At 41.0% G+C, this 16,113-nt stretch overlaps 4 protein-coding genes and 3 pseudogenes across 4 annotated transcripts; 3 read left to right on the forward strand and 4 right to left on the reverse strand.

Annotated features, from left to right (window-relative positions):
• Positions 1 to 415: 415 nt before the first annotated feature.
• Positions 416 to 1,358, reverse strand: LOC110061032 (uncharacterized; annotated as a pseudogene).
• Positions 1,359 to 2,246: 888 nt separating this feature from the next.
• Positions 2,247 to 3,693, reverse strand: LOC110063114 (histone H3). Its single transcript, XM_020770062.2, has one exon. It carries the CDS (start codon positions 3,648 to 3,650, stop codon positions 3,240 to 3,242), a length of 411 nt encoding a protein of 136 aa, XP_020625721.2. The 5' UTR covers positions 3,651 to 3,693; the 3' UTR covers positions 2,247 to 3,239.
• Positions 3,694 to 3,925: 232 nt separating this feature from the next.
• Positions 3,926 to 5,672, reverse strand: LOC110060940 (histone H2A pseudogene; annotated as a pseudogene).
• LOC110060942 (histone H4) lies at positions 4,191 to 4,588 on the forward strand. Its single transcript, XM_089280174.1, has one exon. The coding sequence runs from the start codon at positions 4,191 to 4,193 to the stop codon at positions 4,500 to 4,502; it is 312 nt and encodes a 103-aa protein (XP_089136300.1). The 3' UTR covers positions 4,503 to 4,588.
• A 165-nt stretch (positions 5,673 to 5,837) lies between the features above and the next one.
• LOC149097673 (histone H2B.1 pseudogene) lies at positions 5,838 to 7,112 on the forward strand (annotated as a pseudogene).
• Positions 7,113 to 8,077: 965 nt separating this feature from the next.
• On the forward strand, positions 8,078 to 11,214 carry LOC149097674 (cytochrome c oxidase subunit 6C-like). The gene is made up of 3 exons (XM_089279268.1): positions 8,078 to 8,190; positions 9,112 to 9,329; positions 10,961 to 11,214. The coding sequence occupies exon 2, from the start codon at positions 9,114 to 9,116 to the stop codon at positions 9,324 to 9,326; it is 213 nt and encodes a 70-aa protein (XP_089135394.1). The 5' UTR covers positions 8,078 to 8,190; positions 9,112 to 9,113; the 3' UTR covers positions 9,327 to 9,329; positions 10,961 to 11,214.
• Positions 11,215 to 12,686: 1,472 nt separating this feature from the next.
• On the reverse strand, positions 12,687 to 16,101 carry LOC110060991 (uncharacterized). Its single transcript, XM_020767808.2, has one exon. The coding sequence runs from the start codon at positions 15,970 to 15,972 to the stop codon at positions 14,326 to 14,328; it is 1,647 nt and encodes a 548-aa protein (XP_020623467.1). The 5' UTR covers positions 15,973 to 16,101; the 3' UTR covers positions 12,687 to 14,325.
• Positions 16,102 to 16,113: the final 12 nt, after the last annotated feature.

Consider the following 16,113-nt stretch of genomic DNA (forward strand, 5'->3'; position numbering starts at 1 on the left):
ATGCCGTTTAAAAGATATTCACAACAGGATCATTAATTATAGATAAATTATAGCGACTTTTACATGTAAACAGGATGTTGAATTTTCTCTGAATGCAGAATATTAATTAAATTCTCTCTGAATCTGAACTTTAAGAATAAACACATATATTCAGCTTGATATTGGCCTCGTTCTTTTTTTTGCTTGTTTATGGACCTCGACTCCGTCTCGGTCCATAAACAGGCAAAAAAACAACTTGGCCAATATCCAGCCATCTTGACCTCACGCTTGGCCAATGGCGCATGGGCCGGCATGGCCCATACATAGCTGGCATTTGGAAATTAGAACTTCGAAAATGCCGGTGATAACAGACTCGCATTACAAAACTTTAGTTACTCGGATGAGGCGCAAAAAAGGAGTTGTTGGTCATTGATTTTTATAACATTTGGTGGCTTGTAAGAGCCGTTTGTTGAAACGGGAAACCCTCAAAGTGTACTTTAAAGTGAAGGTTTTTCGCGGGCTTTTTCGTCGCGGGTATTTTGGCCGCTTTCTTGCGGGACTTTTTAGCCGCTGGCTTCTTTGCTGCCGGTTTTTAAGCTGCGGGCTTCGATTTCTTTCCCGCTGGGTCTTTTTAGCTGCAGGTTTCTTGGCTGCCGCCTTTTTTGCTGCCGGTTTTTTTGCAGCCTTTTTTGCCGCAGGTTTCTGCGCTGCCTTCTTGGCGGCGGGCTTCTTTGACCTTCTTTGTCTCGGAGGCGGGCTTGTTCTTTGGTTTCTTCTCCTTCTTTTCCTCCTTCGGCACCCTGAAGGAGCCTGAGGCACCAATTCTCTTGGTGTGTAGGAGTTTTCCACTGGCAGCACTTCTTTTCAAAGCCATCTTCACGTGAGGACCCACCTGTGTATGTTTTATAGAAGAACCTACTTTTTCATCATTATCGACAAGACAATCAACAAAAGCCCATCATAAATTATGTTTCAGGAAACTTTACTAGCCAAAACGGTCATATATAGAGTATCAAGGTTTTGGTCAGGTCATGAACTGAGGGTAGGGAAAATCGCATACTTTGGTCATAAATGGGGTAAGGTTTTGGGTAGCGGGCCGCACACCCCCACCCAATTTTTCTGGGAGTACCCACCCTCCCCCCCGGGCTTGGCGAGAAGAACTGTTTCGCTCCTTCAGTGCTACAATGGCAGCCTTGATCAACTCTGAATAAGGCGGATGTTCAGTCGGCTTTTTAGACGCTGCCGGATTCTTCTTAGGAGACTTTTGCTGCTTCGGACATCTTGTAATTGTAGAACGTCGAACGTTACTATCGCTTGGGATCAGAAGCATATCACCCAGACTAGGTGATATGCTTCTACTTGGGATTCAATAAGGTCCCTCGGGGAGAAGGTAAACTTTATGCGTCGCATGCGGACCACTGAGGAAACAGAGACAAAATGGCGTCGCGAACCTCGCAAATATTTGCAGAAAAAAGTGTTAAACGCTAGCTGGCTAGCTGGCTAGCTTAAACGCTAGCTATGTTGAACATAGCTTAACAGTTTGTAGCTGTAATATTTTTCAAGTTTCAAATGTAAAAATGGTTTGGGATAAGGACTGAAAAAAGGGTATAAATTTAAAGCGTATAAGTTAACAAAGCAGAAACTTTTTAGCCAATATTTCGCCTTTACTGCTAAATAACTCCAGTTCAGGTCGCTGTCATTCAAAAAATCGTAAATCTTAGGAAATATAAATTCCTAAACATTACTTCTTTTTGATAGAGTTAGCCATACTCCTTTTGATAAGTAAACTAAAGGCTGAACGTTTCTGAAGTTTAAACAACAAGGACACACTCCTTCTGACCCCTCAGTCGGCCATTTGTACTTGTATTTCGACCAAATTGTTAGACTTGTGCTTGTTACAGAGCAAACGTGATACGTTTTTTGAAGACGCGAGCGTTACTTACTAGGGATAAGAAAGCTGATACTTAGAATTTTACTGTTAATTATGTTAGAGCCAGTATAGTATGCAATGACATACGTTACATACTGCCAACATTACATTCAGTGGTTACTGAGTCGTCCATTTTCCATCGCTTGCGGCCAAGTTAAAGGTGTTTATCTAATGTTTCTCGTCACTTTGAAATTACGCGATCTCAGTTTTTTGAAATTAAATCGTAAAGAGAGTGGTCCTAAAAAGCGGAGAAGCAAAAGCGCTCTGAAATGGAGTGATAAAAATTATCCAATATGCTCGATTAATATTCTTGGTTTTTGTATTTTGTAAACACAACAATCTGAGCACAAACGTAAGTTTACTGATCAGGATTATTGGGTATTTAGCAAGAATTTTATTCAGAATTTCAACACCAGCTAGATTTTTATGCACATGATTCTAGGCGAACTCACATGAAAACTAAATATCACATGCATATATTTTCTCTTTTATCGAGTGGAGTACTTGAAACACCACATTACTTTAGTTCTGTACCGCGTCAATACACGCCACGCGCCAAATTATAACGAAGCCAAAAAATTCCCATCTACAGACTAAAAATGTAACGCAGTAACTGAAACAAATTCTAGAAACCTTGTTTGTGCCGGAAGGGTAACCTTTCTTTTGTGGAAAGGACCTGAATACTGAGCTTATAAAGAGCTTCTGCAACAAATATTTAGATGAATTGTTTCGAAGATCTCGTTCAGATTCTGGCGGCGACGACTACTATGGTGCAATCTGCGATTTTCAGTCTCCAACGCGTGCCATACAATGTCTAAAATTACTCTTCCATTTTAGTTTCTAGAAGAGAATCATCTAAATGAAGTAAGTTATAACATTGCTCCTAAAATGGAGGGTAGAAACAGAGTAAAGAGTTTGTTTCAATTTGAATAGCCTTACCGAACAACGAGACAAGGTTATCAACGGCCAGCGACAACTTGTTCGGTGGGTCGCTTCGGCTAGTCAAATCACTGTTAGATCAAAGGATTCGGGAAAAGAATCATTGTTTCCATTAACAAAATTTTTCCAAAGAACCTTATATTCAAGTCTTCTACACCTAGCGAAAGGTAATTTGTTTTCATATGCATGTGGCTTTCGGAAAATTGGGTGGCGATTTTAAAATGCTGCAAAAATCTATCGTACAAATCTCAGATCATGTGCCAGGGATTCCGACGCTTTTGTTGGAGCTAGAATCTAGAGATAATTCTCTGATAGATCAATCGGTCATTGCTTTTATCAATGTGGTCGCTCCTAGAGGAGCCGTTTGTTTTCTTAAGTGATGTAATCCACTCTAGGCTCGTTCTCCGCGGATTCGGCGGGCTAGCTGAATGTCCTTGGGCATGATGGTGACGCGCTTGGCGTGGATGGCGCACAAGTTGGTGTCTTCAAACAGACCAACAAGGTAAGCCTCGCTAGCTTCTTGAAGAGCCATCACAGCGGAACTCTGGAAACGCAAATCGGTCTTGAAATCCTGAGCAATTTCTCGCACAAGACGCTGGAAGGGCAGCTTGCGGATCAAGAGCTCGGTGGATTTCTGGTAACGACGGATCTCACGAAGAGCGACTGTTCCAGGCCTGTAACGATGAGGTTTCTTGACTCCACCGGTGGCAGGAGCGCTCTTACGAGCTGCCTTTGTGGCGAGCTGTTTGCGTGGAGCCTTTCCACCAGTTGATTTACGAGCGGTTTGCTTTGTACGAGCCATCCTCGCGATTCGATGTCAAAAATATCTGACAATGGCGAAATAACGTACGTTACAAACGGATTTATACCTGGCGGGCTTGACTCTGATTGGTTTAAAATTAAGAGATATGATTGGTCCGTTCTAAAAATAGCAAATAATTTCACGGTTCTGTGCCTGTATTTTATATTTCGATCCGAAGCAACCTTGAAGGTATATTTTTTCAATCATTGACATACTTTTTCGATAATTTAAAGAAAAATCGCTACAGTAAAATAGAAGATGAATAATAGTTATCGTTAAGATGTTATGAAGGTTTTATTCAGGGCAATTTTTTCCAATTATTACAGAATGTGCACGCGCGTGTAGTGTGAATGAAAGCAAATATTTTATGGTAATGCTGCATGTATTAATAATATGAAGTTGGGCCTTGGCTTTGTATGAAGCCAGCCAATAGGAATATAACATTCTTATGTTGTTTTCTGAGAGGTCATTCTCCACCATATAAAGAGAAATAAACGGTCTCAAATCGGTTATATCTCAGTTACACAAGTAGCAATCAACATGTCTGGTCGCGGTAAAGGAGGCAAAGGTCTAGGAAAAGGAGGCGCCAAGCGTCACCGAAAGATCCTTCGTGACAACATCCAAGGCATCACGAAGCCAGCCATCCGTCGTCTTGCTCGTCGTGGCGGTGTCAAGCGAATCTCAGGCCTGATCTACGAGGAGACTCGCGGTGTTCTGAAAGTTTTCCTTGAGAACGTGATCCGTGATGCTGTGACATACACCGAGCACGCCAAGAGAAAGACTGTGACAGCCATGGATGTGGTGTACGCTCTAAAACGACAAGGCCGCACTCTGTACGGATTTGGCGGTTAGACTGCAGTCTGTCAACACAACCAAACGGCTCCTTTAGGAGCCACCAAATCTCTCAAAAGTCATGACCAATAAAATATGTTCCCTGACCCACCATGGTGATTTATAAGTTACATAGCAATATCAGAACGCCTCAAAATTGTCTTTATTTGTAGGAGAGCGCCCCCTCGCCTCGCTTAGAGCCGAAGGTCGAACGACTTGTGGCAAATGTAGCCGTCTGTCTGCGAATCATTCCTACTCCAATATTTTTAACTAGCTCTCGAGTAAACTAGTCTTTTCTTTTTTTGTGGCGGAGCAAGTACTCCTAACCTGACTTGCCCAAGGTTTTCTTGCGCCAGTTCAAGAGGCCTGATTTGTCATGAAGTCACTTCTTTGGCGCATTTTCTTTAACGCTCGTTTCAAATTTCGCGCGAGTGTTTCAACAGATAGATTCGCGAGCGTAGGCACGAAAAGACCGGTAACAAATACAGTCAACCGCCTTTGTATACTGTGAAGACAGAAAAATACAATAAAAATAATGTTGCAGTACCTATTCGTTGGGTTCTATCAATTAAAAGCAGACTTTGTGCTTTCCGTGCGTGTCGCATACATAAAGCGCGGGGTTATTAATATTTCGACATGAGGAAAATGTATGTAAATTCGTTGGTCACGACTTTTATAATATTTGGTGGCTCCTAAAGGAGCCGTTTTTGTGGTTGAAAGCTTATTTAGGCTTTCGGTTTCTTCTCGGTCTTTTTGGGCAGAAGTACAGCCTGGATGTTCGGTAGAACACCTCCCTGTGCAATGGTGACACCGGCGAGCAGTTTGTTCAACTCCTCGTCGTTACGGACAGCCAGCTGAAGGTGACGGGGGATGATTCTTGTCTTCTTGTTATCACGAGCAGCGTTGCCTGCCAACTCGAGGATTTCGGCGCTTAAATACTCAAGCACGGCAGCCAAATACACTGGAGCACCGGCGCCAACACGCTCAGCATAGTTGCCTTTGCGGAGAAGACGGTGGATACGACCGACGGGGAACTGAAGCCCTGCTCGGGATGAGCGTGTTTTGGACTTGGTGCCCTTTGCCTTTCCTTTACCTCGACCAGACATGATTGAAATCAAACCTCACGAGAAATAGTCTATGAGAGAATGTAACTAAAGTGAAGTTCGACAAATTTTATGTGCCATTAGTCGAATATAGAGGATTGAAATGCACCAATAAGAACTTTTCATTTGACACGGTAAAACAAAGACAAAAGGGGTATAAACAAACCACATGCAAAATAATATGACCCCTGAGGTATAACCAATCAGCAATCGAGAATTTCGATCCTTATGGTAATTGATCCTTTCAAATTTTATTATAAATACAAAATGCATCATTCAGTCTTCATTCAAATCCATTCTGATCTACAGATATGGCACCCAAAGTTGCAGGAAAGAAAGGCGAGAAGAAAGCAGGCAAGGCAAAGGCTGCGGCTGATGGAAAGAAGAAGAGAAGGGGAAAGAGAAAGGAAAGCTATGCTATCTACATCTACAAGGTGTTGAAGCAAGTTCACCCTGACACTGGTATCTCCAGCAAAGCCATGGGAATCATGAACTCGTTCGTTAACGATATCTTCGAACGCATCGCCACCGAAGCTTCCCGTCTTGCCCACTATAACAAGAAATCAACCATCAGCTCCCGCGAGATCCAGACCGCCATCAGACTGCTTCTGCCCGGTGAACTGGCCAAGCACGCCGTCAGTGAAGGAACCAAGGCTGTCACCAAGTACACCAGCAGCAAGTAAACTCACTTTGTGGGTTTCCCGCCAAAACAAACGGCTCCTTTAGGAGCCACCAAATGTTATAAAAGTCAGCGACCAACAGCTCCTTATACGAGTAACTCATATGCGCGCTTGTTATCTCCTGTATTTTCGCTGTTCTAATTTCCTCCCACTGCATAGGAAATGTCAGCTATTTTTCAAGTTCTTCCCCAATAAACCTGATCTTTAACAGAAATAATAGCCTGCGAACAGGCTCCCGGCGAACTTGAACGCTTCACTCCCCGAATTCTTCAGTTTCGCGTTGCTCGCCGAATTTTTTTTCCATCCTCGCCCAGAGCTTGTTCGAAGATTAAGACAAAAAAGTGATAACGGCAAAGCGGTTAGTTCAAGCGCACGCTGAAAACTGAGAATTTACAGGCTTTCTCCGAGCAGAGTCTCCCTCGAAGGAGTATCGGGCCACCCCGCTTCCCTAACTTTGGAAAGAAGGGAAAAAAAAGGCTCGGAAACTGTTTGGGTTCGCCTTTATCGAGTTTGCGTTTAATCGAGTTTTTAAAATTTATTTAAAACAATGTAGGTTATGATTATGGTGCTTCGAGTAGTGCTTCTTTCACTTTATCCGTCGTCGTGTGTGACGCGAAAGAAAACCGAGAAAAAAAATGGCCGTGCGAAATTGTGGGGGAAAGATCAAGAAGAAGCGCGCTTCTAGCCCCCAGGATTTCGCGGGTCTTTTTTTCCTCGTGGTTTATTGACGGTCTCGCTCGACGGACTAAGCGAAAAAGGGACTACTCGTAAGCTGATTTAAACCTGCCATATAAGTTGTCAAATAACAACTAGGGTGAGCTTACAAAATAAAATTTAAGCCTAGACAATGATAAGATTTCTTCGATCGAATGATCATGATAACCCTCCCTCGAATAATTGCCCTTCCGCCTCTTGAGCTTTGATGGGATTGTTTTAAAATAATCTTCTCACTTCCGATCCCCTCGAATAATTGCACAAGACTGATCGAGGAGTAGCCATTCATGCAACAAGCCAGTGTACGTCGAGTGTAGACAATAAAGATATGTTAGATTTTTTGCGGTGATCTGTCTATTGGATTGATTCCAAACCAAGGGCCCGTTTCTCGAAAGCCCCAGAACTTTTCGGGCCTGTAAAGCAATTTTTGGTCAATCTGTATCTTAAAACAAAGCGGTGCATACGCCTGAAACTCCTTGTACGAAGAGAACCTCAGTTCATATTAAGAATGCGTGAATAAAACAGCTCTGTAATCATAAGGTTTGAGATTTTGCCACGGCTTCTCGGGTACGAAAACGTTTTGGGACCTTTGAGATTGAGAAATGGGCCCCTGGATCTGGACTGGAGCCCAGAGGCCCGTTTCTCGACAGCCCCGCCGGAATCTTTTCAGGCCCGAAAAGCCATTTTAAGTTAATCGCTATTTAAAGACAGAGAGGTGTACACACCTGAAACCTCTTGTATGAAGAGAACCTCTGTTCGTATTAAGAAAGTATGAATAAAACAGCTCTGTAGTCAAAAGGTTTGAGATTTTGCTACGGCTTTTCAGGTGCGAAAACTTTTCGGGACCTTCGAGATCGAGAAACGGGCCCCAAGTCCGGGTAATGGGTTCCAAACTGTGTATCGTGACCTCAAGGGTTCTCCTTATTCGTCTGTACTGCCTTGACGTTGATTAATGTTCTTCCATGTTTACAAACAAAAATTTAGAAGGGAAAATGTCAACTGAGTTATTTGCCGCTTTTTCGGGGGTGGTTTTTCGAGAAAAAAGAGAAAAAAGTCGTTACTAGTTGGGAGGGTTTTAGGGCTCTCACACATACGGTCAGCAGGCTTACCCAAGAAACTCACGCGCCAGAGTTGATCTCGATACGACTACTCAACAACTTGGGTTAGGAGGTAGAGAACTCATTACAAACTTCATATTCCGTGGATTTTCTGGTAACGTAGATTTTTATTCTCAATCTACTCTTTGAAGTTGAAAAATTGTTGAATGTTTTGCGTACATGATTCATACTGGCGATTCGTTCGTGGCCCGTAATACCGGAACAATAAATTGACGTATTACGTGGCCAATACACTAATATTAGCTCGTGGTTGCTACAATTCTGGATTTACGATTATGGGTAACTGTGAAGTTATCGTGATCTCTAGTGAATATTTTCGAAAGAAACTTCCGAGCTGAGCAGTCTATTACGTTTCGTTGTGTGGCTCAACTTATTCAATCTCGTCGACTCTTCAGCTGAAAAATTGACTGACTCTTGGTCGATCTTCTTCAGTTGAAATGCTTCAAAGATCAGAAAGCTCTGGCAATGAATGAATGAGTGGACTGTACACTTGATCTTAGTTCCTAATAGTTGAGCGAAGTAGAAGCCCCGTTTGTATCAAATCCCTAATGGTATGCGATACCTTTGATTGATACCCTCGATCGATAGTCGATCGACACTCCATGCACACCTCGGTTGACACTCGATTAAAACTCCATCAACATCTTGGTGAATAGTCAAGCAATTTTTGATCAATTCATATGTATTGACTCGATCAGTCGACACACCGACAACTATCGACTGACTGTTGATCAAGTGTCGATAGAGTGTTGACTGAGTATCGATCGGGATGTCGATTGAGTACTGATCGAGATGTTGATCAACGGTATCGATTGAGAGTATTGATTGACACTTGAGTGCGGATGCCTTTAGTACACATGATCCAAAAAGACATACTTTTCTGTGGGAACTGGGGTTTGAGTATAGCCTTACAAGAGTTTTCAAACAGTATTTTAAGTGTTAGCTAGCCACTGGTGAAAGGTCGTTGCATTACTTTTTTCAAAATAAATGTAGTTTTTATTTTTTCCACCCACAGTTATGGCACCTCCTCAGCTTCGGGGTTTTGTACAAAGGGGTCTTCAAAGGGCTATTATGAGATCTATAGTTGTTGGCATTGCTGCTGGTTGTGTATGGAAGTTCGGCTATGCAGATCCTAAGAGAAGGCAGTATGAAGATTTTTACAAGAACTATGATGCTGTGAAAGTTGCCAAGGAGATGTACCTAGAGTCACAGGCTGAAGAGGGAGCATAAGAGGTATAGATTTTAACATTGTGATTATATACGTATTTGTTAAGGAGTAGTGTGCACAGCATCATCATTGACAATGTTGGTTGTTTACCAGTTACCCAAAAATTCTGGAAATTTCAGTCAGAATGTATCTTTATTGTAAGAAAGTTTTGGCTGAACTGACTGGAAAATGTTTGAATTAAACAGAACATATTGAAAGGTACTGTCATCCAAAATTTCCAACTGAAATATCCGAGTGGAAATGTGCTTACTATTTGCGATTATCTTGGCATTATGATCAGGTCGAACTTGTCCTAGTCTCTTTCTTTGCCAATCTGGCATTTTTCCTTTACATATTGCACAAACTAGTTTGTTGATGAACTGGTTTCTCCGTGCAAGTGGTAAGCAACCATTTTCACTAGTGTCATCATCATCATCTTTGCTTCATCATCATCGTGATTATCTGTGATTATCCAATACCTCACTTTTTGTCATCAGCACTATTTACATGTAACTTTGCCGAGTAAAAACAAAATTTAGCATCAAGAAAACAAGAAAATAACGCAAGTGACTTTGTCTGTGGCTAATGACATTTCAACCAAGTCCTGGAGAATTCAATAGTCACTAGAGTGAAGAGTGGTTTTTGCCACGTTTCTTAAGTTGTCTTAGAGGTAAATATCTCATCTCAAATGAACACTGTTACTTCAAATTAATGCCAGCCTGGGTATTGATTTAACTATCAGTCTTGTAGACCCAGCAGTTATTTTAGCCTGGCATTTTGATTGGACCCAGTCCAGTGTTTAATGAAGAAAATATAGCCTCATTGTTCCCCTCTGGGCTGGCAGGAGGGTGGATAAGCTAAGTGGGTTAATTCAAGCAAAACAATGTTGATCAGAAAAGAAGTTACTCATATTGAATAGTTCCTTACCCCACAGTTTGTCCAATGTTACAAGCTAAGGAAAGTTTTCCAAGTTTGTAAGAGGGAAAAGATCTGTCCACTTCAGATTAACATAAAATTGTGGCACTGTAGCACCAGCATAAAGTGCGTCAGGCCAGACTAAACATTACACCGGCTTTCAGTGTTATGTGCATAGCAACTATCCTCTTGACATGCCATCTTTTGACATGCTATGTAACCTGGCCTAGGTCAAAATGTAAGCACAAGTGCCTTCTTTATGGTCAAACTCAACTTTTAGTCATGAAAGCTGGATTTATTTGACATCAAACTAAGGCTAGGAGCATCAAGGAAACATTCTGTGAGGGATAAATCAACTGCTTTGAATGTTTACATCTTTCGAATATCAACTGAGCGGCAGTGGCCCAATTCTACCGGAAGTTACTATTGAGAGCCGATCCACTACGCTAAAATCATTTGAATTATCCCGTAAATCAGGAGTCCACAATCTTCTTCGTTCATTTGAGGTCAGTGATTATCATATACTTGTCATTTGTTCCGCTAAGAACTGGAAAAATTGCTAGTTTCACAGGTATACTGTATTTCAGCCATACTTAGCATGTCGAAAGATGGAATGTCGAGAGATGGTCGAAAGATGTCGCCTATGCACGTAATGCTGAAAGTGGGTGTAAACAGTCTAAAGAAAAACCAAAATCATCACCCATCCATACAACATTCAAAGAACTGATTCTTTCCTTTGTAGATTTGCTGACTTTGAAGAACTTTGTGGAAGTTGCAATTTTGCATGATTATTTACATAAATGTATCTTCTTTTGTGTGAATAATTTTTTTTACATATGTTGATAAGGCTGGCATGCTAAGGTTAAAATTAAACTGTGAATATATTGTGAAAACACTTTAAATGGTTTTGTGTGATGTCAGTTGTCTGATTAACCTGTTATCTGAGTGGACTTTGTTTGAAATAAATTGAGTTATGCAATGGCCTTGACCATTCAATACAGGTATTTGTCCTTTATGGAATGTTTAAATGAATCATGTTCCCCTGATTTACATTTTTCCTTGAATTTTTGTCAGAGTTGCAGCCCTGTGGGGTTGGGGAGGCCTACCATGTTGTCTGAAAATCTGAATTAAACCTCTTAAGGAGACCAATCTGGGCGTCACTCATTAGTAGACCAGACTTGAGAGACTGGCAGAAATCAAGGCTAAAAACAGTAGTAAGAGGGTTTCTTTCTTTAGCTATTTTTTTGAAAGCACCCTAAAAGATACTTTGACAGCTAAAAGTGGTGACGTTTCATCATCAACACTCTGAGTGAGACAAGAATTCTTGATTTGTACCCCAAAGTGAGACGACAAACATCCCTGACTTCTTCACATAGGAGTCCCCCCCCTCCCCTCACCGAAGGTGCAGACTTGCGTTGAAACATCCTTGAAATATTATGATTGAGACCATAGCCAAATACACCTTTTTTACAGATATGGCTACCATTTTGATTTCTATTAATTTGAGACATTGTGGGATGTTCAGGGGGATAGTTAGTATGTAGTTGCCCCTCAAGCATCCCATAATAGCTATTTGAAACAATGAAATGTAAAATAAGGGCTGTATCGGTGAAAAGGTCTATTGAATTAAACTTCTCTTTACAAACCTCTCTCTACATAATACAGACATCTCTCTTTTAGTAATCGTAATTGGACCGAGTGGAGTACAATTCAGGGAGTAATCGCACGAGTAATTCAAAATCGAACAGGCGTGAAGCAGGAGGTGAATTTGAAATTACGAGCATGATTACTCCCTGAATTGTACAACACAAGGTCTAATTACTAATCAATCGTATCTATAACAAATTTCAGAATTAAAATGTCTTTTGAGATCTTCTTTTGAGCAAGAATGTCTGTAATGCTTTTCATAAGTTTTGAAAACTGTAGGGAACAGTGTGAAGGAAGCCATTAAAGAGCATGTAATTGACATTCAAATCATGTGGGTATCCAATTACAGGTATCCAATTAGGAAAAATTCAAATTGGATACCTGTAATTGGACTCCACTGTGATTGCGCGCCGATTACGTGACAAATAGGCTCGCAGAGAACCAATCACGATCAAGAATTTTGTTATAGGTACGATTAATAATAATAATGTGGACTTGCCTGTTCAAGCAAAAAAGAGAGGGTCTTTCCCACACTGCAATAATTTTTTCCTCACTAATTTTTTTTCTTGTTTTTTGTGCTATTCCCCAACTAACCAAACACCTGTAAGATGCTATTGTGGACAGTTCATTGGTCCCAGCAAAAACCCTGGATATAGTCGCTGTAAAAAAGAAACCCTCCATGATAAACATTCCTTCTAATATGGCTAACAGACACTTACCTTTGGCCCCAGAGAGTAAAATCATAAACTTAACCTCATTGTAATAGACAAATCATTCACCTTTTAAGGATTCTTACCAAGTAACACCACACTAAACAAAAATAATATTAACACCAAATATCTTATTTTATTTTAATAACTTAGCATGAAGCTTCCTAGTTAGTAAGCACTACAAAAATAACACACTTTCTAGAGAACAAACTTATTAGCATTAAATTAGGGACATTTAGGGACCAAGAAAACATTTTGACTTGGTCAGCACCATTATACTAAAGATAATTTGACCAAAAACATAATTTGGCAATACATGTACGACTCTTTAAAACATGCCAATCTCTGCTGCTTATTAAATAACAGAGTGCCAGAATACTAACAAATGTCTTTAATTATTAAATATGTTCCATTTTTTCTGATAGAAGTGTTACTTTCACTAGCATAAAGCAACTTACATTGTCATAAACTGGCAGTAATCAAAGATTACGAGAGTGTGTTTGACGCCTTTACTTTCATACCTTAGCTGACTTTCAACTCCTGTCTTTTGTTAAAATCAAAATTTTTATATCAACAAAGTTTATACACAGATATAAAACATGATGAAAACATCTGGTATTTTCCTGTGGTTTTCGGGTTAGCAACTAGAGGTCTGTCTATAAACTATGATTTGTTGTCACTAAGACCATTTTTACACAGTTCAGGCTTGACATAGTGCATGGCCAACAAATAAATTAGTCATGTAACACATCATGACACAGCAGCTACAGCACTAGCATTGGCATCCAGCTGTTCTTAAAATGATACCTAGCATTCCAAAGTAAATGAACACCATAGTTTACAGAACATTTTACTTCTCACTCACTGCAGGGAGCCATGGCAAGCCGAACCACACAGCCTGACCTTTATTAACATAACAACATAACTGTCTTACAACAGCACAAAAAAGTGGCTAAATAAATTCGCTGCAACTGGTACACTTTAAAAATACTTCACAGGTGGGTGGGTGGTAGATGGCAACGGTAGATGGTAAAAGCCACATGACCTGCAACCCCCATACACTTGTACTCAGACTCCCAGCCGTGTGTGAGAAAAATGTTTTCTGCTTCACTCGTTCCTCAGCCAACGGAAAACCACACATTCTACAGCAAAAGTAAAAAATTCATTTTTGAGGCCACATTCCATACTAAATCTCCAGGCTCGTTATGTACAAGAAACAAACTTACACTAAAATCAAAATTTGCCTTCAGCATGTAACAGCCAATCTTAATTATCTTAAAATAAGATCCCATATCGCTCACTTTCAAGAAGCTACTAAAAATATTAACACTGGTCTCTATTGATCCCAATCATCTATTGAAATGGCTCTTCGCGCCGTTTCAGGCATCATTGATTTCAGTCATGGATGAACAAAAAGTTATCGTTTGATGAATTTGATGATCAACTGATCAATGAAACCTTACAGAAATAATGTTAACTCAAGTGGCTCTCTTTCCACTGTTTCATGTTAGGGAAGATTCTCTGCAGAAGTATGCAAGTTTGCAAAGTTTTTGTGTGTGTGTGTGTTTATTGTGTGTGCAGTGCATTCAACATGTTAAAGCTCAAGATACGAAAGATACCAATTATTTTAAATTATCAAATGATCACTTTTCATTGAATCTACAGCTGAAAAAAATGGTGTGTGAAGCAACCTGAAAAAAGCAACATTTCAATTCAGACACTTGGAATCAATAGTATCAAAGTTTCAGACCTATTTTTTAGGCCTCCATCCAGCAATAAGTTTTAATATTTTCTTGCACTCAAATGCACTCAGTCCAAGTGCCTTAAGCTCCTCCTCTTCCAGGCTGACAAGCAGCTCACCATCCACATCATTATCGGTGAATATTTCGATATAATTTTCAAAGCGGAAGTGCCTCAAGAACTGTGACACTTCACTTATTGACATCTGTGACAGGTCATCAGGCACAACAAAGTTTTCATCTTTCTTCTGTGATGCAGGCTTCCTCTTTATAGAAGGTGGTTTTGGCTTTATAGGGGGTGGTTTGCTTTTTATCTCAGGCTTACTCCCATCCAAGCCCTCCTTGGGTTCAACTTTAGGTTTGCGTGGGGGTTTAACAGGCTTTTGTGTTGTTGGTGTATTGTTGCTGTCTTTTACTGGTGTTTGGGAAGGACTGTCGTCTAATTGTATATAAACATCATCTTCATCATCATTATTTGGTACTGGTTTATTTGAATTTTGATCCAGAGATTGAGTGGCCACTGCTTCAGGTGAGGTACCAGATGGTGGAGCTGTATCACCACTTTTCTCTGATTCCCGTGACGTTTTGGGTTTATCAAGCTCAGATTCATCAATATACAAGTATTCATGGCTGTCGTCATCACCAGAATCTTGTGAATCTTTGTAATTGCTTGCTTCAACAACTTGGGAATTTGAACCCTCTGAGGAGCTGTCACGTGGAGGCACAGGGGGTGGGGGAGTATCATCTACCACATACTCATACTCTCTTATTGTATCCCTTGATGCATATATGTTCTGAATTTCCATGTTCTCGACCTTATGAAGACTTACACCATCATGGAAGATGCGGCAAACACGGACATAATCCTTGTCATCTGACAGTGCCCCACGGGCCACATTGACTGTGATTGGAAGATGTTTAGGGCAATTCACCACTGTTCTAACATTACCCTCTTTGGTGGAGCAGATGACAGTTGTATCTTGGTAAACCTTTTCAAATGACAGGACACCAAGGGAAGTGTTGAACACATTCTCGCTTGATCTTCGAGTTATCGATGGAGGATCCGTGAACTGAAAGTAGATTGGCAACTTCAGCGATGACGTCGACAGTTCCTTCAGGTAGTACTCTCGCCCATCAAGCAAGGACTGGAATCCAGCGCTAACACTGAAAGGTAATCGGATAGGGTTCCGTTCTTCAGTTCGAAAGAGAACGCAGTCCTCCTTTCCTCCAATTCCGAGCTCCACGCGAATCACTTCCAGTTTGTCTCCGGGATTCACGCTCACTGCCTCTTCCTCCAGATAGTAGCCTTGAGTGACCCTTACAAACTTCGTTGGGATTCTGCTGACCTCTTCCACCGTTTCGTAAATTCCTCGAAAGTCGGCCGGACGAAGTTCCACCTTCTGCGAACAGTTGAGAGGGATATGTAGCTCCCGTTTCTTCCGATCTCGGGCTAACACTTTCTCCGTCGTTTTAAAACAATGCAGTGTCATTACCTGCTCGGCACCGATGCAAGAATCTTCAGTGGGTCCATAGTAACCTTCTTGAACTTTGACTATTTGTGGAAGAGGAAAGCGATCGACGAAATCAGAGAGTCTGTACTCGATGTCACTCCATACCAAGTTGTCTAGAATTGGATCTTTCACTTTTGTCGTAGCCATTTTATCGCTCTAACAGCATACTCAGCTCACATTCAGAATATGTTTCTCTCGATTTCCGGCAGGGAGCGGTTCTGACTACTTTGAATCTCGGCGTCTAGAAGTCCTTCCCGATCCAGCGGTAAAACAAACAAGGGATATTAT

The sequence above is a fragment of the Orbicella faveolata genome, unplaced genomic scaffold (assembly GCF_042242905.1).
Source record: "Orbicella faveolata isolate gen_17 unplaced genomic scaffold, um_ofav_v1 contig_47, whole genome shotgun sequence".
NCBI lineage: Eukaryota > Metazoa > Cnidaria > Anthozoa > Scleractinia > Merulinidae > Orbicella > Orbicella faveolata.

Coding starts and splice junctions, on each gene's coding strand:
- LOC149097674 (XM_089279268.1), top strand. CDS start 9,114: ATGGCACCTCCTCAGCTTCGGGGTTTTGTACAAAGGGGTCTTCAAAGG.
- LOC110063114 (XM_020770062.2), bottom strand. CDS start 3,650: ATGGCTCGTACAAAGCAAACCGCTCGTAAATCAACTGGTGGAAAGGCT.
- LOC110060991 (XM_020767808.2), bottom strand. CDS start 15,972: ATGGCTACGACAAAAGTGAAAGATCCAATTCTAGACAACTTGGTATGG.
- LOC110060942 (XM_089280174.1), top strand. CDS start 4,191: ATGTCTGGTCGCGGTAAAGGAGGCAAAGGTCTAGGAAAAGGAGGCGCC.